The sequence below is a fragment of the Physeter macrocephalus genome, chromosome 7 (assembly GCF_002837175.3).
Source record: "Physeter macrocephalus isolate SW-GA chromosome 7, ASM283717v5, whole genome shotgun sequence".
Classification (NCBI taxonomy): Eukaryota; Metazoa; Chordata; class Mammalia; order Artiodactyla; family Physeteridae; genus Physeter; species Physeter macrocephalus.
The window spans coordinates 117,949,946-117,976,363 of record NC_041220.1 but is presented as its reverse complement, the minus strand read 5'-3'; the positions used below and the strand labels follow the sequence as shown (position 1 = coordinate 117,976,363).

General features: G+C 41.3%; 1 protein-coding gene across 31 annotated transcripts in view; it reads right to left on the bottom strand.

Annotated features, from left to right (window-relative positions):
• ANK2 (ankyrin 2) overlaps positions 1-26,418 on the bottom strand; it is a 689,964-nt gene that overhangs the window by 2,672 nt on the left and 660,874 nt on the right. For 17 of the 31 annotated variants that reach the window (XM_055086193.1, XM_055086182.1, XM_055086184.1 and 14 more), the window contains 10 exons: positions 17,944-18,018; positions 15,646-15,777; positions 14,472-14,615; positions 11,519-11,801; positions 9,577-9,868; positions 7,153-7,245; positions 6,577-6,660; positions 6,301-6,465; positions 5,112-5,294; positions 2,854-2,945 (listed from right to left, as the gene is read on the bottom strand). In XM_055086193.1, coding sequence (XP_054942168.1) covers positions 2,854-2,945; positions 5,112-5,294; positions 6,301-6,465; positions 6,577-6,660; positions 7,153-7,245; positions 9,577-9,868; positions 11,519-11,801; positions 14,472-14,615; positions 15,646-15,777; positions 17,944-18,018 — 1,543 coding nt within the window. Of the gene's footprint in view, positions 1-2,853; positions 2,946-5,111; positions 5,295-6,300; positions 6,466-6,576; positions 6,661-7,152; positions 7,246-9,576; positions 9,869-11,518; positions 11,802-14,471; positions 14,616-15,645; positions 15,778-17,943; positions 18,019-19,564; positions 25,829-26,418 lie in introns of all 31 variants that reach the window. The other 14 variants (XM_055086187.1, XM_055086190.1, XM_055086192.1 and 11 more) reach the window with 2 other exon arrangements.

Sequence of the window (26,418 nt, the reverse complement as noted above, 5' to 3'; positions counted from 1 at the left end):
AAGTAACCACACAATCATTCATGTTTTGATTAGGAAAGAACGTGGCTCCTCCTGAAATAGCGATTCCATACGTAATTTTTGACAGGCTAAGAAAAACAGTTTTAAATTTAATTTATTTAAAACACCTTAGCTGCCAGCTTAATCCTTAGAGCACTACCCAGCTCAAACTTCCCAAAAATGTTCTAAGAGAACTTTTCCATGGGGTATAGGTCTCTAAACACTGGAATAATATTCTATGAGCAAAAGGGCAGGTGACTACCAGCAAGAGTTGAAGGTTGGCCCAGGCCTCTGAAGCTTCATCTGGAGACAGTGGGGAAGGGAGAGGGAAAGGAGAAAAACCACTGAGAGACAAATCCTTCCTCTGTCTTCCCAGAGCGCAAGTACTGGCCCACTTTATACCTCCTACAGCTACTCAACAGTGCGCTGCTTTCTTGGCCCTTCGTCAGACTGGCGATTACTTGAGAAAAGCGGCTCTGACGTACTATTACGTCGGTACTATTATTTTCCTGCATCCTTGCTTGCAAATGATTATACTGTGATTTGTTCCCTCTCAGTTCTTCTCCCTCTCTACTTGTTTATGTATTTATTTTTGGCTCCAATGGATCTTCGTTGCTGCGCGCGGGCTTTTCTCTAGTTGCGCCGAGTGGGGGCTACTCTTCGTTGCGGAGCGTGGGCTCTAGGCGCGCGGGCTTCAGTAGTTGTGGCGCACGGGCTCAGCCGCTCCGCGGCATGTGGGGTCTTCCTGGACCAGGGCTCGAACCCGTGTCCCCTGCATTTGGCAGGCGGATTCTTAACCACTGCGCCACCAGGGAAGTCCCTCCCTCTCTACTGGCAAATACAGTTCTTCATTCCGCAAATATGTGGTGAACGTGCCTTATGGGCCAGGTACCATTATAATAACAAGTAAGGAAACTGGATCTCAGAGAATTTAAGCAATGCTCCAAATAAAAAAATAATCCAGTCACTACGCAGCGGGGCCCAAAGTCAAAGATTCCAGAGCTTGAATCTGTAACCACGACGCCATGCAGCCTTGCTTTACATCACCATCAGACGGATCCGTTTTCGTAGCTTTACCCAGCATTTTCCTTATGGATTCCTGGTGTCCAGAAGCTGGGGGCTCTGCCCATGGGCTGCCCTTAGCATTACTCTACCCTCCAACACCTCTATGCATTTCTTAAGATCACCTTGATTTTTAAAAAATGGCTGACTTCAGCCAGAACTCTTCTGGCTTTCCTTTGGACATCTTGTCTCCTTCCTTCTTTCGTGTTTTCTTACCTCCCCTTTCCTTTGATGCTACATGAATTATTTTGTATCTGAAAGCAAACTTAAATTTGTTCCTTTTGATTAAAAGGCCAAATTTGGTTCCAGGGGTTGAAATCAGATTATGTTTTCTAGCTATTCAGCATCCACATATGTTTTTTTCCTCCCAAAAGGCAAATATCTGACTATGGCTGCCAAGAGCTAGTAAGAACCTCTATGGCATTAGTGTCAGGTGATAAGCTTCTACCATAGGACATTCCCTGGTGTTTTGTGCTCACACATGTAGACGAATATGTTTATGAATACGCATATGTATGCGACTCAAGCAGCGGGTATGACCAAATGTCTTCAGAAACATATAAGGTAAAGTGTTGCAGATCACAAATAGACTTCCATGACTAAGTAGCTGTGGAACTGGATTGAGATGTCTATATCCCTAGCTTCGCAACTCACCAGCTGTCATTGCGAATTTCGGATTAATTGATCTCTAAATCTATTCCCATGTGAAGATCTCATGATGCTAGGGTGTCTGTGGTTTATGTGGCTGGTTCCAGATGAATGACTGGGTAAAAGACTTAAAAGTTCAGAGTATAAGAAGCACTTTATCCTTAATTCATATATATAGCATTTTTAAAGTTCTGCGAGCAATTACTCTCTTTTACATTCCTAGCTGGGGCTGTTTTCACATGTGGTTGGAGGGTGGAATTGTGACAGAACCTTTAATTTCACTGTTCTAATTATTATGTTCTACAGGCTAAACATAGCTTTGTAGAGTACTATAAATGACAATCTTTCTCTTCTTTTCAATGAAGTGAAAAGCACAACAGTAACTTCAATTTCCATTGTATCTTTTCACAGCAAAGCTGAGAACATTTTGTCAATACTCACAGCGCTGCTAGAGGTCCAGAGAGAGGTGAGGGTAGACCAAGGCAACAGTGCCGAAGTTTACACAACAAATAGGTGATGGGGATGGGGGTGGACTAGAAAGCCTCATAGCTAGTCCCTGTTCATACGCACAAATATGAGCTGCTTACTGCTTTTATGATACTTTCTTAACTTATTAAAGCCCCTGGTTTCAGCCTCACTAGGTGCATTGAGGTTCATGGATATCAAACTCATGCTCATGTTATTTGCCACTCACATGCAGAGTCATGAAGCAGTTTGTTTAAAACAAAAACAAACAAAAGAACCATGTGCCGTTCAAAGGAATGATTACCAAGAGCGGAAGGCAGCTGGTCACAAGATTAATTTGTGAGCAATTGATTAGATTCCTCTTACTGTGCTCGACAATGGAATATCCCAGCTGCTTGACCTCAACGAAATTGATGACTTGCTGAAACTCAGGGAGCGATTGTGTAAACAGTTGTCTGACTATCGTCTTGCCTTAGTGTTACTTTTAAAGCATCAAGAGGACACTTCAGGAGTGACGCAGTGACAGATGTACCACTTGACAAAAATCTTACAATGCAGGGAGAGTCTGCAGTTCCCAAGGGGTTTTAAGGTAGATGCAGGGCCTCTATTTTTCTTTTCTTAAAATTGGAAAACTTTTTAAAGGTGTTAGTTGGCAAAGCATCACCCCATGCTAACCCAAACCTTCTAAGTATTGATCCATCCTCCTTCAGGACTTCATTCTCTACTAAACTGGGGGAGTGGACTTTCATGTGGCTACCTGTGTAACTCAGAGCCTGAAGTAAGAAAAAAAAGAAAAGAAGACAAAACCCATCATAAACCATAGCCTCTAACATAACCTATTACTCTGCTTAATGAATAGCATAAAAAAACATGCTTGAAAGGATAAAGAAAATTCTTTAGGGGCAGATCTAAGTATTGAGTTTTATTTAGCAAGTCTGTTAAATTTCCCCCATTTGTGAGGGAGATTTGTTCTATTGATAATTACTTTACAATTCTTGCAAACTATACTGGTTGACTTCTACTTTCCTGCTTGCCTCACCCGCATTCTCTCTTCAGTGAAGACTCTAATAACAAAAACAATGAATGACCAGAGGCAAAAACAAGCAACGAACACATAAGGCCCGAAGTGTATAATCAGATAATACATCTTTTGATTGTCCAAGGTCACCAGTTGTCAAAATGTGAAGAACTAAAAGTATTTAAAATAAGGTATGCTCTTAATATCCCAATGCATTCATATATAATCTCAATGCATATTGTGGGTATAAAAGAGGACATACATGTAACATTTAACTTCAAAATGTTTCAATAGCAAAGAATGTTTCGAAGATGTTTGCACATGGCCACCGCCCCTTAGTTGAAGCCTTTGGGGCCAACAGATGTGTTTTAGATTTCAGATTTTTTTTCCTTTTGGATTTTAGAAAGGTAATATGACGTATATACTGTATATTCTAATAGCTCAGATAGGATAGGGACAGCATCCTGTAATCAAAGCCATTGATATATCAATAGCAAAACATGACCATTCAGTCTTGTAGAATAAAAAAGACTGCCAAGTCATTACAGCCCCATGTCAGTTCACATTAAGTTTTATTGCCAAATTAGCTTGCTACTAACTTATAAAACCCGTTTTGGTTTTCAGAATGTTGGGATTTTTTTTTTTTTTTTAAGATACGGAAATTTATTTCAGATGATCTTCACCAGAACCATAAATTCCATTCACTGGATCAAAATTCTTATACCAACATTTTGATATCTTTAGTGTTTCAAATCCAGAATTAAAAACAGAAAATTGTGACATTTTATTCAAATTGGCTGCTCATTTATTGAAAAGACCTAGAATGTGTAGTTTGAAAAACAGCCTAGACAATAAGCAGCAGCCTGAACCCCTCTTTTAACTGGTGATATAGAAACAAAATATTCAATTATTATACAAAATAAGCCAATTCATTTTTAATTGCAAAATGCCACTATAAGGTTTTCAATTATGGCATTTGTAGCATTACCAATCTATTAGTCGTGGGGGTTTTTATTAATTTTTATTGGAGTATGGTCGCTTTACGATGTTGTATTAGCCTCCACTGCACAACAAAATGAATCAGCATATACACGTACAGACATCCCCTCCCTTTTGGACTTCCCTCCCATTTAAGTTACCACAGTGCACTAGGTGAGTTCCCGGTGGTATACAACATGTTCCCATCGGTTGTCCACTTTATACATAGTATCAATAATGTATATGTGTCAATCCCAGTCTCCCAATTCCTCCCACCCCATCCCTTTCCCCCTTGGTATCCATATATTTGTTCTCTACGTCTGTGTCTCTATTTCTGCTTTGCAACTGAGATCTTCTATACCGTTTTTCTAGATGTCCCCTGCATCGGCAGGCGGACTCTCAACCACTGCGCCACCAGGGAAGCCCTTGAGATTTTTGAATTGTAATAAGTGTTTGTGGATGTCACTGTGGACCTGCTTCCTAATTATTGAAAATCAGAACTTAACTAATAAAAGATACCTGAATTTTCTTTAATGCCTATCATTGGAAATATCTGAGAATATTAGCTAGCAAAGATAATGTACAATATCTATTTCTTTCCCTTACTAATTGGAAGTGCAAGTCACTTCTGGGACTTTTAGGCAAGATGTACAATCATGTCCCGACTTTAGAGATTCTGATCCTCATTGAGCTGAAGCGAATCCCGGTCATATGGATTTTTTTAAGCTCTAAGGTGGCACAAATGAACACAATAAGTTGAGTAAAATATTATTTCACTGTACACATTATTCAAACAGGAATTCTACTCTCTTGAATTATTCTGCATCCTTCCATGAACACATGTATGGAATGACACAATGATAAGTCATTTTCTTCTCAAACACAAAGCACACATAAAATACCCCCCCCCCCCACACACAGACAAAGTGATGATGCTTTATACCTCTTCAAAGTCATCTTTGGCTGAAGGAAGATCAGTGGCTAAACTAGAATCCCCCAGATGCTTCTCCATCCTCTCTCCATGTACCACAGTTGTTTTAACAACTTTGCTGACTCTACGGCCTTCCACCGGTTCAGCCTGAAATTGTGAGGTACTGGACAACATGCTGGGCTCAGACAAAGTTACCTGATGAATGAAGGACACACAATACACAGTTTCTGACTGCCGAAATGTAACAATGATGAATTTTTCTATGTTGAAAAACATACACATCACAACGGTATATCCTGAAAACAGCATTTTGTCAACAAGAAGCAGTTAGAAGAAAAATCCAGAATCAACTGGGAACATCTATATTATGACTATATGTACACAGTACCAAATCAACCACTTAATTAGTCACTTGAATGAAAATTGGTCAGGAAGCTTCATGACTGAGAAACTGACTGCTCAGTGCAGTGCAGACATAGCTCCCTGCCGATGAACTCTCTTTTCCCATGTGCAAATGCTTTGTTTTGACATTATGAAGACAAAATGAACCTCCAAAGGAGGAACTGTCAGAGCTATGAGAAACTGAAAATGTAGCTTTTTAGAGAACCTCATGTGTATAATAATAACATTTTGAGGATGTGAATGAATGCCAGATGTAAGAATCTCCCAAATTACATGTCAAAGAGAGTAAATATGTTTCTGAAAGAGGGAAGTAAACAGAAGGAAATGAAACTATAAATCAAGTGAGTTTCTGGATCCTGATTTCAGTGACTCTGAAATGCAGAAGTCTGGAAATCAGATATTTATCTAAGGTGCCCTACAGAAGGCAGCTGTTGGCGACTGGGCAAAGCACCACAGTGCATCTGCACAAGTTGTTTTCAGAACCTACTGCTTGCCAGCCGATGGGACTGCTGTCTTTTAAAATTTGACTTTTGGATTTCTGCTGCAGTCAACTGAGTTAAAGAGAAAGTAGAACTAGAAAGGACCAAAGACAATGAGTATAATGGTTACAAATCTCGCTGACGGTTATCTAAAAATTCCACAGAATCACAAAGAAAAAAAATGAACGTGTAACTAAACGAAGACTGCCTTATAAAGGGGAGAAGTGAGGCCAATAGGAATAAGCGATCTCGTCCATCTCCTGTGAGCCGTATTTTACACCTCTCCATAAAATCAGTTCTGGAGAATCACATGGTCTCACCTCCGACTGTTCAGTGTCACTCTTTAACACAATGCGCTTTATGACTTTGGAATAGCCATCCCCTTCCTCAATGTTGATGGGATCCTGTGGTGTTCCCTGCATCGTAATCTCTTCTTTCTCTGTGCCATCAGAGGAGACGTACCGCCTGATGATTTTCCTAGTAATCTGGAAGATATTTTATTCATGTATCTTGTTTTTGAGTGACAGTGCCAGGGTACTGATACATTTTAGACGGGAGGCTTGAAATTAACCATGGTAAGATACTTAAGATAATACCTTCTTTACCACAGTGTGTCCCTGCTCATCGATGTATTCTTCTTCTGTGACTGTTTCCGGGGGTATGTCGGGCATATCATCTCCCTACACAGTTGAAAGAAAAGGGTCACTTCCATGTTTGGCATCAATGCTGAGGAACTACTCCCAAGTGCTTACAATGCCAGGAACGTTAGAAAATTAAAGGGGCTTTGAGAAGCATTGCTGAGATGCCAAATCCTGTCAAGTAGTATGTTTAAAAGAAAAAAAAAAAAAAAGGTGGGTAATAACATGCTAGAGAACCTGGCCAAAGTTAGCTCAAACTTAAACCAACCAACAAACAAAAACAGACAAGCCAGAGGTGAGGTGGGTGGAACTGAAGAGGCGAAATCTTGCTCTTTGCTCTCTTGGAGGTAGGCGGCGAATGTCATTACCGCTGCATTTCTGCACAGACAGAACTTAGGAGAGTTACGGGATCTGCTTTCTGAAGGCCATGCACTCCCTAAGCAGCATGCCAAGCCCTCCGCTCCAGGTCGGTCACTCTCGAAGGGTTACGGGGACAGAACTGTCCCGGACGTGCAGTAATTTAACAGCTGGTACCTGAATAATCACTCGTCGGCGGACAACCCTGGTAGTTAGCATTGCTTCCTCATCTGAGCTGGCCTCCAGCTCACCTAATTCCTCTGTTAGCTCCTGGTGGAAGCATGGAAGCACTGTTTTGTTTATCATGCTAAGGAATGTCTTCACTACTGGTTTCTGCTTTAGCTCACACTGGTTTCTGAAAGCTTTATTCATGGTGATTTTGGTGGAAAAGCCAGCAGGAGTGAAAACAGTGCATGCTGGGCTCAAACTTCAGTGAGAATATAGCTTTTTGTTCATTGAATGAAAAAAAAAAATGTTCTCGATTCTGAAAGCTGTCTGAGCACCCATCTGTCAAAATCCATCAGAAGGAATAAGCAGCTTGCCCACATTACATCTTGGACTCAAACTCCTGGTGAATAACCAAATGTAAACACAGACCCTAGGCAGCACAATAAATACTTGTGAGCCATTGCCTCTTGGGCTTAGGCTTAGAATGATCCAACCAAAGGTATAGAAATGTCTCAATTCTTGTAGCAGAACTTTCTGCAGGAAGTCAAAATTTCCTGTAGCTATTATCCGGCCAGCAGTACATGTCCCTACTGGCAAGATAGAGGAAAGAAGACAGGCTACAAATAGTATGAGACTCATTTTGCAGAGAAGTGGAGGTGCAGAGGCCAATCCAATTTTATGGGTCTGGCCCAAAGCCAAAGCTGGAGCTAAGAACACAACTTTAGATGAAAATGTATGTCTTGGGAGCTATATATCGAATCATTCTTTCCTAATGGAATGCTATTAAAAAAAAGAAAAGAAAACTCAACTAAATTTTGTCAACATAGTTTAAAATACCGCTTATATTTCTATATTCTTTCCTGCTAAAGGAAAACATGTAAATTTTAAACCAAATTATTCTTTAAATACACTTAGGAATCTGCTGCCTAGAAATATGGTCAGCCAGAAAAGTGATTGAAATTGGACCCTCAAGTCAGGGTCATGAGAAGATAAGGGTCAAAATAGGAAGCTTAAGAATTGGAAAGTCATCAAGAATAAGTAGAACAGGCCCATATAAATAATGTGGAATACAGGACAACTTGTCAAAATTTATTTATATACACAGAACAGATTAAATATATGAATTATCCAGATAACTGTCTCAAGCCTATGCTTCAATTAGCCTATAGATTCTTAGACTAAAATTGGCAACTTTTAAGTCCAGACAGCATCTATGAAACATTTTTACTAGGATTCATTTAAGCCAAAAACTTGGAGATGAATAATTCTATACAAAGGCAAACTTGGAATAAAAATCCATTCGTGGGATGAATTCATTATTTAAGATAACTGCCAAAATTTCGAGCAGTTCTCATCTGCCTGGACCTCCGCTAATTTTAAACTATGATTTTAGATAAATCCTGCTAGCAGATATCACACTCATAGTGAACAAAAACAAATGTAGATGTTAAGCCCAAAGATATGTCGTATCACTTTCTCCCCCAGAGTTTTAACTCTTTTATAAAACATTCTTTCCTAAAAGATGTATATTCATGCTTTAAAAATACTTCGACATATAAAATGTTTTTGAATCCAGAAAGGAAAAATATATCTAATTTAATCCTCTACAGAGTTACTGAAATGCAGATTCTTCTCCCCTCTCCTCCCCTCCCTGAGATTCATTCTGATTCAGGAGTCCTGAGCAGGGAGGGATCAAGCTCTCCAGTTAAAGCTGAGGGATATGAACCATTCAGACCACGTTTTGAGAATAAATGGTTTAAATGAGTTTCTCCACCTCTCTTCACAACATCAAAGCTCACTTAAAGACAAAGGAAAGACAGTGATGCATATTCACACTGCTATTGATTTTCTGACATTTAGAACCAGCCATCAACTTAGGCATAATGTCCTTTTTCTGAGTCATTCTTAAAATAAACATAAGGGGATTTCACTTGAAAATAATCCTTCCTCTAATGAGAAAAATTTGTTTTGGGAGTAAACCCCACTCAATATCCAGTTTGTGTGCTCATCACCTGACAGCATGGACCCAATGAACAAGAGTGAAGGTTCCAGCAATTTCCCATGGCAGGCTGACTTACTTACCCGAGGCTCGGTTAACTCCTCTCACTACTCTTCTTTATGCCCAAGATTACTAATTTTGAAAAGCTACATCTGGTATATTGTTTCACCCCAGGGTTCATTTTTCTTAGCAAAAGGGTTTCCAGCTATAAAATTAGGGCTGATGGTCAAGTAGCTAGAGTCGGAACCATGTATCATCTTTTTCTAGATTCACCGGTTCCCAGATTTTAAAAGGGACTGGGGGCTTCCCTTGGCCCAAGTTAATTAATTTGGCAAACCCTTCCGTGAAAACATAAGCCATCAGAGAAATGGAAACTGGGAGAAGGTCTGCAGCTTTGTTACATGTGGGCAAGGAAATAGAGGGGGAGCTTTTACCTTTTGAAAAGCAGCATCTTCCTCGAGCCTTTCAGAGGCCTGTGGCTGGTCATCAGCAGACTCCACTATCACGAGGCTGGTTTTTCGAGGCGAACTCTCCTCCCTACGTTCTGGGGGCTCTTCGGGTTCTTGCACAATGGGAGAGTCTCCCCGCTCACTTGATGTCGGGGTCTGGAGGTATGGCCTCTCCTCCTCAGCAGGGGTGCTGGTTTCCTCAGGAGTCTGGGTGGGAGAGCCAGATGCTGCCATAGCCTTTTGAGTCTCTGACACTTCTGTCTCCGGGGTGGTCACACTGAAACAGAAAAGCCCAATTATACCATGAGAGCATATGCATTTCCGCCCCTGCTGATGCAAGGGGTTTGGAAGGGAAGATGGAACTTGTCTTCACGGCCCGTGAAAGTCTAAAGAGGTTTTGTAAATTTGGCTAAGAAATGAAATGTGAATAAAAATTATATGTCAAATATAGAATACAGTTACAGCTCGTTGATCTAGCATTGATTGGGAAAAATGTACTCTAAAGTAATAAAAATTATCCTCAAATGTATTACTATTTCCTAATCTCTACAAAGTAGAGATGATTAATAAATAATGATAGATATTAATAAATAATAATTTCATCTTTCCTTTGATAACTCAAGGTAATATTGATGATTTGAGGAGGTTTATATAATAAAGATCTGTAGACAATAAGGCTTTCGAAGCAAGGATCAAAATTTGGCAAAATTTTAGAAAAGCAATATATAAACCCCATGTTAATATAGTTACCATAATCATAAATATAGAGAGATTCTTATTATCCATCCAGAAAACTGCATTACTTGATAGGAAGATCTGTTGGCATTGAAACTTTTTCTACTGATAGAGTTTGGAGGTAAGCAATGTCATCTTTATAATATTCCTAAAAGAAAAAAATTATCTGCTTTTTCTGCTCCTTCCTTCTAATTTTCTGTCACTCCATAGATATTAAATGCCCAAAGTGCCTTTCTGAATAGCCCCTCTTTGCTTCCCATCTTTTTCTCTTTCCTTCTCTCTTTTCCTGACCTCTTCTTTATGCTCTCCCCTACAATCTAAAGGTAGATGGGTGAAGGGGCAGTGCTCCGTGGAAGAAAAGCTCATTTCAATACCCCTTTCACCCTTTTCTCAAGTTCCAGTGACTCCAGCACAAAACTCAAGCAAGGACAAAGGAGATGCTGTGTTACAGCCTCCTGACACGCTATTCTCACATTGCAGGGCTGGGACATGCTTGCCTTTCTCATGATCTGGTTGCTTTTTCTAGACAATAAGTGTCATTTATACAACCCTTTTTTGCCTTTGCTTCCAGAAAGCCCAGAACTTGAGTTCTAAGCTGACTGTGCTCTGCAGCTTCCTTTAGGCAGAAGCGCTCTAGAAGACTTCTCTTTATTCCCACCCCAACCCCTAATGGTCTTTCATTCTGTGTGAGTCATCTGTGCTGCATTTCTATTTTTATTGCTAGCCACCTCATAGCTTTGTTGAAATGCACAAGGGCTGCTTCACCTACACTGTCACTGTTCACCTTCTGAACCAGCCAGGGTATGACAGGCACATATACCGAGAAGTGAAGTGCAGCAAACATACAAGTAATAACTGTGTGGTCTACAGTTTCAACAATGGTTTCACAGGCATATCCCTGACCTTTGACTCTGTAAGATGAATAAGGTGTATATTATTATCATAATTTATAGATGTGGAAACTGAGACTCAAAGGGCTTAGGCCTTTGCCCAAGGTCATGGAACTGGAAGTCGGTTCAGGCAGACTTGTGCCATACAACGCCGTCACAGTCACGTCTCAAATACTTTGCTTTTTTTCCTGTAGTTCTGAAAACTATTTGAAAACGATTTACGCTTGTATATGCTTGGCACCCTCTGCATATTGGCTTGTGTCTTTGGAATGACACTGCATAGGCTTTCTTTTGGAACTCACAAGTATTCCTGCTGTTCAAGAGCTGACTCTTCAGGCAGGTCTTGCATTTTCCCTGAGAAATCCTGTTGAACTTGCTCCTTGTGAGTCTGGGGAAGGAGCTCTGTTGCTGAGCCGTCGCCCTCAGTTTTGGAGATGCTCTCCTGAAAAGTGGAGTAACCGACAGAAATGTCTTCCTCCGAGACGATGGGAGGGTGATCATAGGACTCGTCCTCTTTAGAAGCAGCTTGCTGCTCTTTCTGCTTGTGCTGGGCAGTGCATAGCTCCTCTTGAAGTACCGAGAACCCTACAGGGGAGAACGATTTAAATTAAGTATTTAATTGAAGCTAAACTATATTAAGTGGGTATTTATTAAGTGACTACTACATGCCATGTCTGTGATCGGTCATGGTTACAAAGCTGAAAGAGGCACTGTGTCTGCCTTCAAGATGCTGACCATCTAGGGAAGCTCGGGCAAGTAAGAGATAATTAAATGCAGAGTGACGGGGCCACAGGTGCCAGTCAATGAATGCCGAGCATCCAACTCAGGGTTAAAGAATCAGGAAAAGAAATGCAGAGGGTATGACATCTTAAGGAGGCCTAAAGATGGGCAGGTATCAACTGCGACAGTTGAGGCATAAATTTACATGGTAAGAAGAGCATTAATAATAATAATAACAAATAGCTAACACATTCTGAATATTTACTATGTGTCAGGCACCATTCTAGGTGATTTGCAAGTATTAACTTGTATTAAACAACACTCTGAGGTTAGTACTCTTTTGATGAAGGATCTCTTAGGCCAAGCTAAGGAATTTCATATAGCAAGGGCAATAAGGAGTCACTGAAAAACTTTCAGCAGAGGTGTGATGGACCTTCATCTATCTAATTATTCACTCAGTAGATATATATTGAGTATCAACACTGTAGTAGGTGCTGTTAGATGCTGGATACATAGCAGTGAACAAGACAGAAGAGGCTTCTGGCCCGACTGAACTTGCATTTCTGCAGATTCATATTTCTGAAACCGGGGTAAAGGTACAAAGAAAAGAGGGCCAGTTTTTTAGATAGATTTGTCAGAAAAGGCTCCTCTTAGGAGCTGATACTTGAGCAGAGGCCTGAATGAAGTGAGAGAAAAAGGCACCTGGTGATCTTAGGGAAGAACACTCCAGAATGCAGGGAAGAGGAAGCACCAGAGCCTGGAAGCCTGAGAAGGTGTAGGGTGCCCAGGGCACAGCCCAGAGGCCAGCTGTGTGGGACTTGGGAAAGAGGGAGAGAGATGGGAGATGGGCCGAGCTATGAGGCTCTTGCTGAACAGTAATACATGCCATCATGTAAACCTATGGAAAGTAAGCTGCAGAAAAACATTGAGGAAGACTATCCTATAAAATAAGAAAATAAAAAAAACAAGAAGAGAGGTTGTCATGGAAAGTGAGTGAAGAAAATGTCTTCAGAAGAAGGGATTAATTTTCTGTGTCAAATGTTATGAAGAGGTAAAGGAAGACTGAGAATGGCTCAGTGCATTTGGCGATGAGAAAACAGTTGGTGAATTTTGCAAGATTCTTTTCTGTTGAGTGGTGATGACAAAACCTGACTTGTGTGGATTCTAGAGACAGTTCTAGAGAGAAGGGAAGAGAGAAAGTAGAGAGTAGTGACAGAAAAGTTAGACTATTCTTTTGAAGAGATTTCCCATGAAATGGATGGAGAAACAGAGCAGTCATACAGGGGAGCATATTGGGTGAAAGGAGTTATTTGCTTTGCTTTGTTTTTAAAGCTGGGATCTATTAAAGCACGTTTCAGTGCTGTTGACAATGTTCTAGTTGTAGGAGCCAGAGTGGGTGATTGCAGGAGTGAAGTCGATAGTTGGTAAAAGGGGATGAGATGTAGTACAAAAGAAGAGAAGATGGCTTTAGCAAAGGAAGGCCATTTCATACAGCAGGGAAGGTAGAGTATAAGTACTGAGATGCACTTAGGTTGAGAGACTTTGTGGTGAAAGAATATGGACATTTGCTTACAGGTATTCCTATTTTTTCTAAGGAATATGAAGTACAGTCATCAGGTTGGAATAAATAAAAAGAAGAGTAATGTGTGAGGCTTGAAAGAAGAGAAAGTGTAAAAATAGCAATGAGAGAGAGAGAAGGAGAAAGAATGGGAGTGAGTGAGCATGGAAGTGAATGAAGGTGGATTCGAGAAAGGGGGTAGGACCAATGATTAGAGGTCCAGTGGGTTTGCAGAATTATTGTGTAGAAGTAAAAGAGGATGTAAGTATAATGCTTCAAGTTAGGACTTGGAAGTAGTACAGTCACTGATAATGATTTAGTTTGGGTTGTGGGCACAGAAATGGGTCACTAAGGTAGAGTAAAAGACACAAGTATCAGAAGTGCCATCAAGGAGCTGAGGAAAGGGCACTGGATGGATCATCCATGTTGATGGCTGTTATGGACTGAATGTTTGGGTCCCCTTCAAATTCATATGTTGAAACCCTAGTCCCAACGTGATGGTATTCAGAGGTGGTAACCCTGTGAGGTAATTAGGTCATGAGGGTGGAGCCCTCATGAATGGGACTGGCACCCTTATAAGAAGAGGTCAGAGAGCTAGCTATTTCTCTGTCCCCTACGTAAGGACAGAGCAAGGAGACAGCCATGTACAATCTAGAATAGGGCCCTCACCAGACCCCGGCCATGCTATCACCCTGATCTTGAATTTCCAGTTTTCAGAAATGTGAGAAACAGATTTCTGTTGTTTAAGCTACCCAGTTCATGGTGTTTTGTTATAGCAGCCCACGCTGACTGAGACAATGATGAAATAACAAAGAACGAGAGGGATGGGGGCACCTAAAATGGACAGGGAAGTCTCAGGAGAAGAACGTATCAGCAAAGGCCATGGTCGACGCTCTGAAAAAAGGAAGACAGTGGGTCCAGTTGCCTGAATTAACCATACATCACAGACACTCATACACACACACAAATTCGCTGACCTTCACTATGATCCAGTGTAATGGTCTGTTCAATCTCTGCATAGCTATGACTGATGTGCTCCTGGAGAGGCTCTGTGCTGGTCTCCATGAGATGAACAATATCCATTCGGTTGATCTTGGTGAGACATTCAATGAGACTGGTATCTGGGATATTAGAGAAAAACTATTTATTACATCTGAGGGCTACTCTTTTAAAAATCTCTTTCATTTAGTTGCTTTACTGAATTTTTTTTGGTGACATATTTTAAGCATAGGAAAAATTTACAAAAATTTTGATGTTTGTACAAGACACAACCAAAGCTCAATTAAGGGTCTTTGTAAAAGTAAGCAAACAAACAAGAGCTATGTACGAAATGGGTGACACAGCATGGGCATAAGCCCTAAAAGTAGAGTTGCTAGATAACACATAGGACACCCTGTCAAATGTGAATTTTAGAAAAAAAAAACCAATTTTTTAAGTAAAAGTATATCCCCAATAATGCGTAGGATATACTTATACTAGAAAAGTATCTGTTGACTATCTGAAATTTAAATTTAACTGGGTGCTCTCAATTTTTATTTGCTAAATCTGGCAATCCTACCTAGAATAATGGTAAGAGAAGGAAAGATGAATGTGGGCTAGATGTAAATAAGGGAGGTCTCTACGTAGGTCTTCAAAGAGGCATTAAACAAAGTGGCAAACTTAGACCAGCTGAGGGATAAGAAGTAGTTATGTTCTGTATCACTTCCCATTTTATTTGATGTGGTCAGAATATCATATATAAATCATTACGTAGAATATCTACTTGACATTTTCCCCCATTTTAGTTATTTAGGAGTAAAGGAATCGGGAACTGAATGTAATGCACCATCAATAAAACAATGGCTAATAAAGCAAGTGTGTCTGCTGTCAATACTTAGAAAATTTTAGGACTTTAATAACTTTCCTGTTAGCAGCTAGTGCTAGTATCACTTTCCACCAGTTAATGCTGTTCACAGGAACACGGTACAAGAATTTTTATGCAACATGCATATTTGAGAAATGTTACAGCTTCTTCTCATTTGCTTACAGTAGCACTTCAGGTTGATGGCATCTGTCATTTTATCTTTTTACTGAATTTGCATAAAACGTTTGTTGAAGACGACTTTTTTCTACCTCCGGCCTATTGCCTTTTACATATAGCTCTCCACCTACCTGTTGCATGTTTCCCATCCCTTTCTAGCCAGTACTTCAATAGTGCATGACTCTGGTCTTGGAGGGAGTTAGGGTTCTCAATTCGAATTTGATGAATTTGCTCCTCAGTGAAATCCAGTTCTCTTGCTAATTCTAAAAGAGAAAATACTCCTTTGTAAATACATTAACTTCATAGTTTGAGTCTCTACACCTTGCCTTGTGATTTTGTAAATGATGTGTTCTTTGTATTGCTGTAACAGAGTTCCTTTATTTTTTCCTACTGATTAGAAATGACTCTCGTATGCCTTTGTTCTTCTAGCACTAACTGCAGATATTTTCCTTAAATTTGGGTATAGAATTGATCACTGTCATAGTGGAAATAGTAAGTCTGAGGCAATGATGATAAAATATGTAAATTCAGGACCATTTAATTCCAAAATTTGGAAGAGACCATTAATACTGGCTTATACTCTTAACCAAGACAATGGAAAATAAATGACTGAAAACAGTAGAAAGAGATCAGGTCTCACTTCTAATCATAATTAGGGGACTTGCAAATACTATAAATTCTGTTTCTGGGTACTTGGATAAATACTGGTTGTAGCTATATTATGGTGGTTGGATAAACTCCTTTCTGTGATTTGATGTCACATGAATAAAAGGTCTGGGAAGGATTAACTGACCTAGGGAGGAAGCCTCAAAGTTTTCCTTTAAAGTCTACCATTAACATTCTATATGGTTGCTTATACGTTGAGGTGTGTGTGCGCGCGTGCGTGCGTGTGTGTGTGTGTGTGTGTGTGAACGAGGTGTCTTTTTTGGAGGGCAATTTGCCAATATCTTTCAAAATTAAAAATATACATATATTTACACAGCTGTTTTCCTTCTAGGAATATGCCCTATAGAAACACCCACAAAAATCTATAGGTGCACAAGTATATCTACTGCCACTAACAGGAAACAACCTAAGTAGCCATCAACAAAGGCCACTGATAAAATTATGGTACCTCCAGACAGTGGAATTAAATAGCCATTTAAAAGAATGCCATAGATATTTCTATGCTGATGGAGTATTTATGCAGAATACTGTTAAGTAAAATTTTGCTTATTTTTAAATAGTAAGCATAGATGTGGGCACTGCAGATTTTTTTCTGAATACATGAGAAAGTGTTAGCAGTTACCTTTGAGGAAAGGGGCTCAAAGATGAGATGTAGGTGTGAGAGACTTATTTACTTTTCATTTTATACCATTCAGTGTGATTGTAAGGTTTGAATTTTCACCAACTATAATAGATATTACATTTAATATATACACTCATAAATACTTAAGAAGCAAAATAAATAATTCTGAATGCTACCTACTTAGTCAGTCAATCAGGGATATTTTGATACCCTTCCTTCCCCTAAATCCCTCAATTAAATAAATCTGCTCAGTATTTTAAAATTACTTTAAAATGCTTTAGTCATTTATTCTACATTATCAATTATCTTTGTTAAGGACATTATGACTCCTATCTCCTATTCATACCAAATTTTTAGGAAACTGAAAGGAGATTAATATTAACTTTAAACTGCTTGTTCTAATTAAGTAGTCACAAGTGACATAAAAGGAAGTCAGACCAAACAAACAAACAAACAAACAAAAAGAGAAAAAAGAAAAAAATCCAGACAGACAATCTTGCTTTAATATGTTAAATAGCAGGAAAGATGAAAGGGTATAGCTTTTAAAACCTACAACTCATGATCTGTAAATAAACCATATTGATTTTAGAATTCACTTTCCATTAAAAAATTATTTAACATACAATTTCTAAACTGAAACATACCCATCTCTCAGAAAATTATTAAACATCTCATTCATCTGTACTTCAACATTCATCTGAAGTAAATTTTAGTACTGTTCAGGATGAAGATATCTGATTCAAGGTATCTAAAACAAGGAGCCCTGGTTGAATCTCAAATTAAATTTTATGACAATTACAACTAACAATGGTTTTGAAACACAATAATCTCCCCAAAGTTTAGAGATCCACAGCTCCCAAAGGAGGGTAGTGGGGCTTCTTATTTCTCAAAATCTCTTAATCTAAAGTTTTATTATTCAAAATGCCAGAGACAATAAAAGGTCTGCCCTGGTTCACGCAGTGAGTTAATGCAGACCCTGGATTTTCTAGTTCATAGTATCATTCTTTTCACTATTCCATGTGGTCTTCCTCAAGGAAAGAAAAAAAGACCTTTTTTCATTGTTAAGGACAGTTGGCTGATGCAACAATGTCATTTAAACCAAGCAGGTTTTGTTGAAAAAAATGGGTCACACTCATTTTACCTGTCCAGCTGAAACCAAGGTGATCAGCAATATAAGCCAGCCTTTCCTCAATCCGTTCCTGCTCATCCTGTTGATCTACAGAAGGTCAAAAACAGAATGGCCAAAGGTTGTCCATGACAGGAGAGGAACCACAGTACTGATCATCCAAAGAAAGGCAGTCAATTGTCCAAATATTTGATTATAGCACAAATTAACGATTACATTTTAAATCATATTAAATTGTGTGTTTGCCTGATTTCTGGAATGGAATGGGGAATAAATGTAATAAAAATCATGAAAACCATCTGCTTCCATATCTCTTTAATCAAGACTAGTCACTGGACATAATTATATAAGTTACTGATTTCTAGTAATCTTAGGACTTTCCTCTTAAAATTATCTGAGAGGATACTGCCCACCCGAAGAGAATCATCTTGCTCATCAAACACCAGAAAAATCATAAATGGGATGGAGGAATGGAGTAATTGGTTAGGACCTCCTATTATTGCCTGTGGCAGTATAAGATCACTTCTGGGTCATGTTGCAAAGAAATCACATCCAAGATTCACAAAAGACCGAGATCATGGGTTGATCAGACCATCCTGGCTTTTTTCAGTATGGCCAGAAACAACGTTTGTCTTGGTCCTGGTAACCTTGGAAGAAGGAAGAATGAAGTGTATGTATATGTATGTGTATGTGTAATTAGTGTGTATATATGTCTCTGGGGCAAAGTTTCTGTCTGCTTACTACTAAGTAAGCTCATATAATACTCCCACAGACTATAATTTTCCCTTTGATTTTTAACCCCCATTAATTGATGGGCAGCATTTTAGGTCATGGTCATTTTTTTATAACCCAAATTTAAGAATAATAGTCTTTATTGTAGAGATACTGGAAGACCAGAGGCTACTTCCCAAAGCCATCTATGGTTTCCTTTTTTTAATAATTCAAAGAGCCATCACCCCCTCACAGTCAGCTTAAATCATGCAAAGTTTGAGTTTTTGTTGTGTCTGCTTCATCTGATCAGAGTCCGTCCTCCATTTATCTGCCACATAAATGAAAAGCATGTTTCTACTTTATGATTGTTTGCTTAAAGTGTTTACCAATGGTATCTGAAATCCAACCTTTCTGAATCAAAACCAAATCCTCAACAATTAGAATTTCATGGTATGTGAAATCTTCTCGGGCAAATGGCTTCCTAATCGTTATAAAATTGTTAAGTACTTATTATTTTAAAGTATTCATAGGTAATTACAAAAAGTAATGACTCCTCATAATATGAAACAAAGCCAAATATATCTGTATGCTTAATTTAAGGCTAAGCCTGGAACGTCAGAACAACAAAACTCAAAGCTTGCATGGCCTCACGTGCAGCAGCTAGAGAAAAGGCAAGATCCCCGTTGCCTGTCGATCATGTTTATGTTTTCCATAAGCATTCTCATTACTCAATCTTGAGATTGTTTCCACAGACAAGAGTATACAGAGAAAGCACAAAACACAAAGGGCTTACACAAACATAGTAACCACTACAGAAAGCTTAAAGAAAATGAGACACAAATCACCAAATAAAACAGACACACAAAGAAACTATATCAAATTTATGACATGCGTAGCACAGGGAATCCCAGTGGCTGGCAAATACCTTCAGCATGGTCATGGCCATTTTCATCAGGGATGCGTTCAATCAGAGTCTCAATGGACTCATCCCAAATGGGCCTTGTGTCAAAGATGTCCTCAGGAATTGAGTTCTCGGTCTCAACAGGTGGCAGATTTTCAATTACTGAAACTTCCAGGGCACTACTACTTTCGTCATCTGAAACTAACTCCTGTTCCCTTTCTGACTGTGTAAGTCTATCCACTAACTTGGAAGCCTCATCACTAATCTCCTCAAAGAATTCTATGGAGTTCCTGTAAAGGTCAAAGAAATGCTCCTTACTTTCTTTTGTGGGGCTCGTGGGCCCCCTGCAGGAAGATGTGGTGCTTTTGCTCTTTACTGGCAATCGGGATGCAAATATCTTTGGCTTTGTGGCCCCTTCCTCTGATTCTAACTCAAGCTCCTCTGCCCCCTCTGTGCTTTCTGTTTCTGTCTCAATGTAACTTCTAGTTTTTACTGGACATTTGGTCTTTGCGTCCAAACTGGCATCAGATTCAGGTTTGCTTCTACTACTTGGCGCTCTGCTTGTCATGTCCTGCCCCTGAGGAGCCTCTGTTTTCAGTAGAGACAGGTCTAGATGCGAAGGCTGCTGCTCGACTCTTTGGACGGGTACTTTCATGGGGATTTTAGACTTTGGTTTTGTTTCATCCTCTTTACTTTGCTCATCCAGGCTGGGTAGAAAATCTTCAGAAAGGGAGCTCTCATACTCCACAGATGGAGGTGCTGGGGTTGAAGTGGGTATAGTCCTTACAGGGATTTTGGATCTGCTTTCAGTAGAAGGCACATTCTCCACGGGTGCAGTAGGGATTTCAATGACTGATTTCTGTTCCTCTGGGGATGAATCGGGAGAATCATCACCCCGATCTGCATATACAGACCTAGTGACTGTGGAAAAATCTAACTGAACTTGTCCAACTGGTTTAGGGGAGTCGGGGCAAGCTGTCTGCTTCACACTGGACAGGGGAGGTGTGTCACCCATTCCCACGGCGGGGAGGTCCTCAGCTCCCGCAGAAGTTCCCTCTTTCATTGATGTTTCAATGGAGGCTGAAATCCCCATTTGGGAGTTAAGTGGAGCATCTGAAGCGTGTGTTTCTTCTACTTCCTCACTCAGGTCATCTGGGAGTAGCTCTGCTTCGTCAGCCACTGTTTCTTTCGATTCTAAGAGTGCTAATGACTCAGCTGATGTCTCCAGCTGTAGGGGCTCAGCACCAGTACCCGCTTCTCTCATGTCTTCAGAGTGAGTCTCTTCCCTGGATTCTTGCCCAATTTGGAAAAAGTGAAAACTTTCATCTGCATAGGACCTTTTGGTCATATCAATGGCACCACTTCGGGTCATCTCAAACAATTTTCCTTCCTGAAAGAGAAATGGATTTTGCTCACTGGTTGGGGTCCCCTCTTCAGTTGGGGTCCTAGCAGGAGTGGTGTCAGGGGTGGTACCCTGCGATTGTCTGTCTACCATCAAACCAAATATCTTCTGTTCTTCCTCTTTCACTCGAGCCTCAAAGGCTTCATCATCCTCACGGATTTCACTCCAGGAATCAGAATCCACATCAGTTTTTGTGATGATGACTTTGCTTCTCTGTTCACCAGCAACTGTTGATGTATTTGGTACAGTTGGCTCTAAAGATGAGGAGGCTCTATCCGACTGCATTTCCCACAAGGTACTTTCTTGTTTGGGTTCTACGTCCAGGTTCTGGTCCTCAAAATTAGATTCTTCGCTTGAAACAGTTCTTCCAGAGGAGCTTGTCACTTCTACGTCTTCAGTGGAGGATGTGATGGTAACAGAATACACTTCAGAAGAGTGAAAACCTGTGTGTCTTGTATCTGTTTGGGTTTTGCTTTCTTCACTAGAGAAAAAAGATTGAGAAGGAACATTTTCATAAGGGCTTATGATTTGAGGATCAGAGGTTTCCTCAGTCTCCGCTGGGTCAGACACTGGAACATCCAAGGACGATCTATCAGCCTGAGTAGTAATGGATGAGTCTTGAGTGGACCGGTCCTCTGGTAAGCTCTCAAAAGCTTGGTCAGGTTTTGTGACCTCCATTTTGGTAGCAGAAGATGTAGAGACTATGTCTTCATCTAATTCTTTTGCTTCAGATGCTGGACAACGATGCAAAGAGGGCAAAGATGAAGAGCTTTCACTGGGGCAATCTACTTGTGGAGATTCGACTCCAGAAACATCAAGCTCTTCTTCTTCTGTATCTTTTTCACCAGTGCCTTGCAGAGCTAATGATTCCTTATGGATAACTAGCTGCTCGCTGACATCGTCACCAGTGGAACTGCGGAAACCTGAAGCGACAGGAGTGGCTGAGCCGCTGGGACTCGCTGCTTCATACCCATGGTCATCACAAAGATTTTGTTGATCAGCATCTCTGTTTAGATCATCATAAGACATCTCTGGGCCATCAGTAGAAACAGTATGACTGTCTTCAGGTAAATGAGATTCACGATCTTTTTCTTCCTCTGATTTACCTGAATCTTCCTGAGTATCTTCATTCATCTTAAAAGTGTATTGTTTGGAAACGACAGGCTGGAATTGTACCTCTTCAGGACTGGAATTTGAGTCTATGCTGGATGGAAGTGGGGAAGGGGGTTGCACTCGAATAACCGGCTCTGATAAGAGGCCTGAGTCGGCACCTTTTTCCAGCTGTGTCAACTCAGGTTCACTTTCTGAGGAGGAAGAAGCCTTTCTGCTCTCTGATGTTACAACCACGGGGACATCGCTTTCATCCTCTACACTCTCTGTGTGTTTTGTTTCATCCATGTCTGCTGAACAGCCAACATCTGCGTCAGAGGAGGAAGAAGATTCTTCTTGCTTGGGTTCTCTTTTGTAGTCCCTTTTCTGCTTTGCTTCTTGTTCAAGTTCATCAAACGTCTTGATTTTGGTTACCATTTTAAACATTTCCTCTTCAGGTGTGAACCTCTTTCTCTCCCCATTTTCTGAGTCATCCTCCTCTGCACATTCAGGAATCACAGCTGGTTTGGGGGTGCCTGCATCTGTGGTTTTGGGCGTGACCTCATAGCTAACTTCTTCGGAGCTGGGGGTGTCTGGGGAAAGGGGGCTCTTCCCTGAGCTCTCCATGAGTGACGTCTGCTCAAGGCTGTCATCCTCAGCACTGCCGTCCGGGTCTCGGAGCAGCCGGGACCGCATAGAGGCCACTTCCGTGAAGAGTTCTGTTTTGGCAACGGCTGAAGGAAGAGGAAAGTGACTCGGCAGAATTCCAGCCTTCATCTTTGGTTCAACAGGGCTGCTTTCAAGAGAATCATGGCAAGGGGATTCTTTCAGAGGACTCGGCTCCAGAGAATCAGGAGTTTTGTGCGAGGAGTTATCCTCCAGCACTGGGCTGGCTTCCAGGGAGTCCTTGTGGCTCACCGGGAAGGATTCGTCAGCCCCAGGGCTGAGGACCTCGCTGTCACGGCTAGGGAGTGCAAGTTCTAGCCCTTGGGGACTTCTAACGACTCCCTGGGCCTTTGATTCAGCCCTTGGGCCTGGCTTTACAGCAGAATCAGGCAGCGGCAAGGCCTCTGCTTCATCTGAGGGCTTGGTGGCTGTGGACTCCTGAGCTTCAGTATCAGTTTGTGTCTCATGGGCTGAACTAACATATTTAAGTGGACCTTCATCACGGGACACCTCCTCGGTCAGTCCTTCGGATGCTTCTTTTGCTAATGATACGCCTGGACCGCCAAGGCCGTCACCTTCTTGTGGGGGGCACGTGTCTTTGGAAGGGTCTAGGGCGACCTCCTTCAGCAAACGCTCAGCAGAGGGCTCTGTGCCCCCCGCGACTGCGGCACCCTGCCCTTCAGAGCCATCAGTAACGCCTTTGGTTGAGGGATGTCCTCTTTCGGAATGAATTTCTGGTGGTGTTTTTAACTTGGTAGTTGCCTTTGTTTCCCCAATGTGCTCCTCGCTTTTCTTTGGTGAGAAAGAAAGGCTTTCCGGGCTTGTCTCAGGGGTCTCTGCTAGGCCCTCATGCTTGTAGCTTTCTTCCGAACTGATGTGAGGGGTCCCCTCCATCAGGCTGCCGCACGGAGAACCTGCTACCCCTTCCTGCTTCAGGCTTTCCGAACTGCCTTGTAAGGCACCGCTCTGTAAAGACAGGGCTGGGAGGAACTCGTCTTTCAGGTAATCTAGTGGGAATGCGGTGCTGAAAGGACTAGTGAGCACTTGGTCTAAGTGAAGCTGCGCCTTCTCCGTCTCTTCACTCAGGCGGAACTCTTGGTATTTGTCATTGTCTTCCAGTTCCTGCTTAATGACCTCAGAAAAGTCAGTGGAGGTTTTCCTGTCCGGGCTGATCTGGAGATCCACGTCTCCCTGTTCACCAGCCAGCTTTTCTTTGGGGACTTCACTATCTTTAGGGCTTGCTTCTTCAGGCGCTGGCCGAACAGGTTCAGGTGTTTTGTGGTTGAGCGCTTTCTCCTTTTCTTCAGCGACGTCTTCTCTCTTAAACCCTAAGGAGGAAGCACGGACTGCTCTTCTGGATTCTGAAGGTCCCGTGACCAGGAATCTCTGGCCTCGTTTGACTGTCTGACTCTCCGTTTTCTGCGTTTCTCTCGGGGTTACTATCTGCCCCTTTTCTTTTTCTACCCGAACTTTGCTTTTCTCTTGTGGCTGTTTCTGTTTCGCTGATTTGTGCTCAAAGAGTCCAGTCTTATGTTTAGACGGGTCCTGACCTGACTGGAAAGCTTTCATCAATTCCCGAACAGACATTGTCTCCTCGATTCTTTCTGTTTTTGAGGTGGGGGAGACAGGTGGTTGCTTGTCTGTTCTCCCAGAAGGTGACACAGGCAGGTGCTTCTCGGTTTTCCCAGAGGTTGAGACAGGTGAATGCTTTTCAATTCTTCCAGCTGGTGATACAAGCAAGCGTTTCTCTGTCCTGCCTGGTGACACTGGCGGATGTTTCTCTGTTCTCCCAGAGGGCGAGACGGGTGGGCGTTTGTCTGTTTTACCTGAAGGCGAAACAGGTGGGTGTCTTTCTGTTTTTGTAGAGGAGGATACAGGGGAGTGTCTTTCAGTTTTTGCGGAGGGTGACAAGGGTGAGTGTTTCTCAGTTTTACTTGACGATGACACAGGTGTGTGCTTCTCAGTTTTTGCGGAGGGTGACAAGGGTGAGTGTTTCTCAGTTTTACTCACTGGTGATACTGGAGGGTGCCTCTCAGTTTTTGCAGAAGAGGAAAGAGAAGAGTGTCTTTCTGTTTTCAAGGAGGGTGATGCTGGCGCATGTCTCTCGGACTTCAGAGAGGGGGACGCAGCTAGATGTGTCCTTTGTGTTATCTTTTTTGGCACATCTTCTTTGCCTTTGACTCTGACAGGCAACTTGCTTCGCCCTTTCTGTTCATCTTCCACTCGTTTTTGAAGGGCCTTCACCTTGTCCTTTATGGAACCAATGGGAGTTTCTTCTATCAAAGGTGACGTAGCTTTTACAGGGGGAAGAGGCTCGGGGGCTAAACCTGGGTCCTCATCTAATGACTCTTCTGAACTACCTTTTTTAAGTTCAGTTTTTTCTGCACTAGCTTGTGAACTATCCTCTTTTTGTTTTTGTTTTTCTTTTAATTTCCTTCTCACTGGCTTCTTTATGCCCAGGCTTGGTTTGGGCTGTTTCTGGGTACTCTGTGTCTCCTCTGAAGATGCTTCTTTATTTTTCCCTTCGCTTTCAGAGCTCCTGCAAGGACCCAGAGCCTCACGTTTCTCCCCTGCCAGATCTTGCACTGTCTGCGGTGGCTCTTTGTGAGGAGACACGTAGGAATTTAGATCCTCGGTAAGGTAGTTCACTAGCCCTGTTGAGTCTTTCTCTACTTTTACTTTGGTCTCTTTCTCTATTCTAATTTCTGCACATGGGTATTCGGTGATTTCTAAAGATGCTTTTCGCTTAGCCTCCTCTATTTCCTCATCACTGACAATAACCCATTCCTCTTCCACTAATTCTCTCTCTGGCTGAGACCTTGGCACACTGTCTTCATCTCTCATGCAGGTTCCACTTCTCAGGATTTCGTTCACCTTCTCTAAGTCCTCTTTAACTCTTTCAACAATTTCAAAAGGCTCCCCTGGCTCTTCCTCAGCAGCCTTCACCAGCTCCTTCACTTTGAGGGAACCTGCCCTATCAGGTCCATCTGTGGTCAAGATGGCAGTCATTTTGATCAAATCTTGTTTCATCTCAGAAACTTCAGAGAGCAAGTCCGGACTTGCTAGGACAGGAACTTCATTAACCAGGTGACTTTTCAGGACAGATGTTTCTGTAGATTCTGTCTCATCATCTTTGATGTGAATGAAAAACATTGAAAGTAAAATGGAAATCAAAAAAGATATTGGCAAATGTAATCAGGACTGAAACGACACAGTGTCTTTTCCTGTCGTGGCGGGTGGAACAACAAAAATGGGCTGGGAATGGTGGATCCACAAGGTCTCAGGATACAAAAGCAAAGCAAGGCTAACGGAAAAAAAACTGAAAAGGAAAAATGAGCAGGAAATAACTTGCTTAATTTTCTCACTTGTAGCACATCCACACATACAACAAAACCGTGACAAATAATCAAGACACACACAAAATCACAAAACAAAGAACGAACGCAGTGAAATTACACAGAGATATCTCAAGATTGTTCAGATGTTACAGATCAATGTTGAAAAAAGATGAACATGGGAAAAAAAGGAAAAAAGCATTAGAAATTGCAGAAAGTTGATTTCCTCTAGGAGAAAGCCAGTAGTAGCAAACTCAGAATGTCGTCTAATGATGTATAGACATTATTTAATCATAGAAAAATCTGGAATTCAGTATGTTTAGTTCTGCCAGTATACAATGACTATATAAAATATATCTGAATCAGCTGCAAACCGGCATTTCATC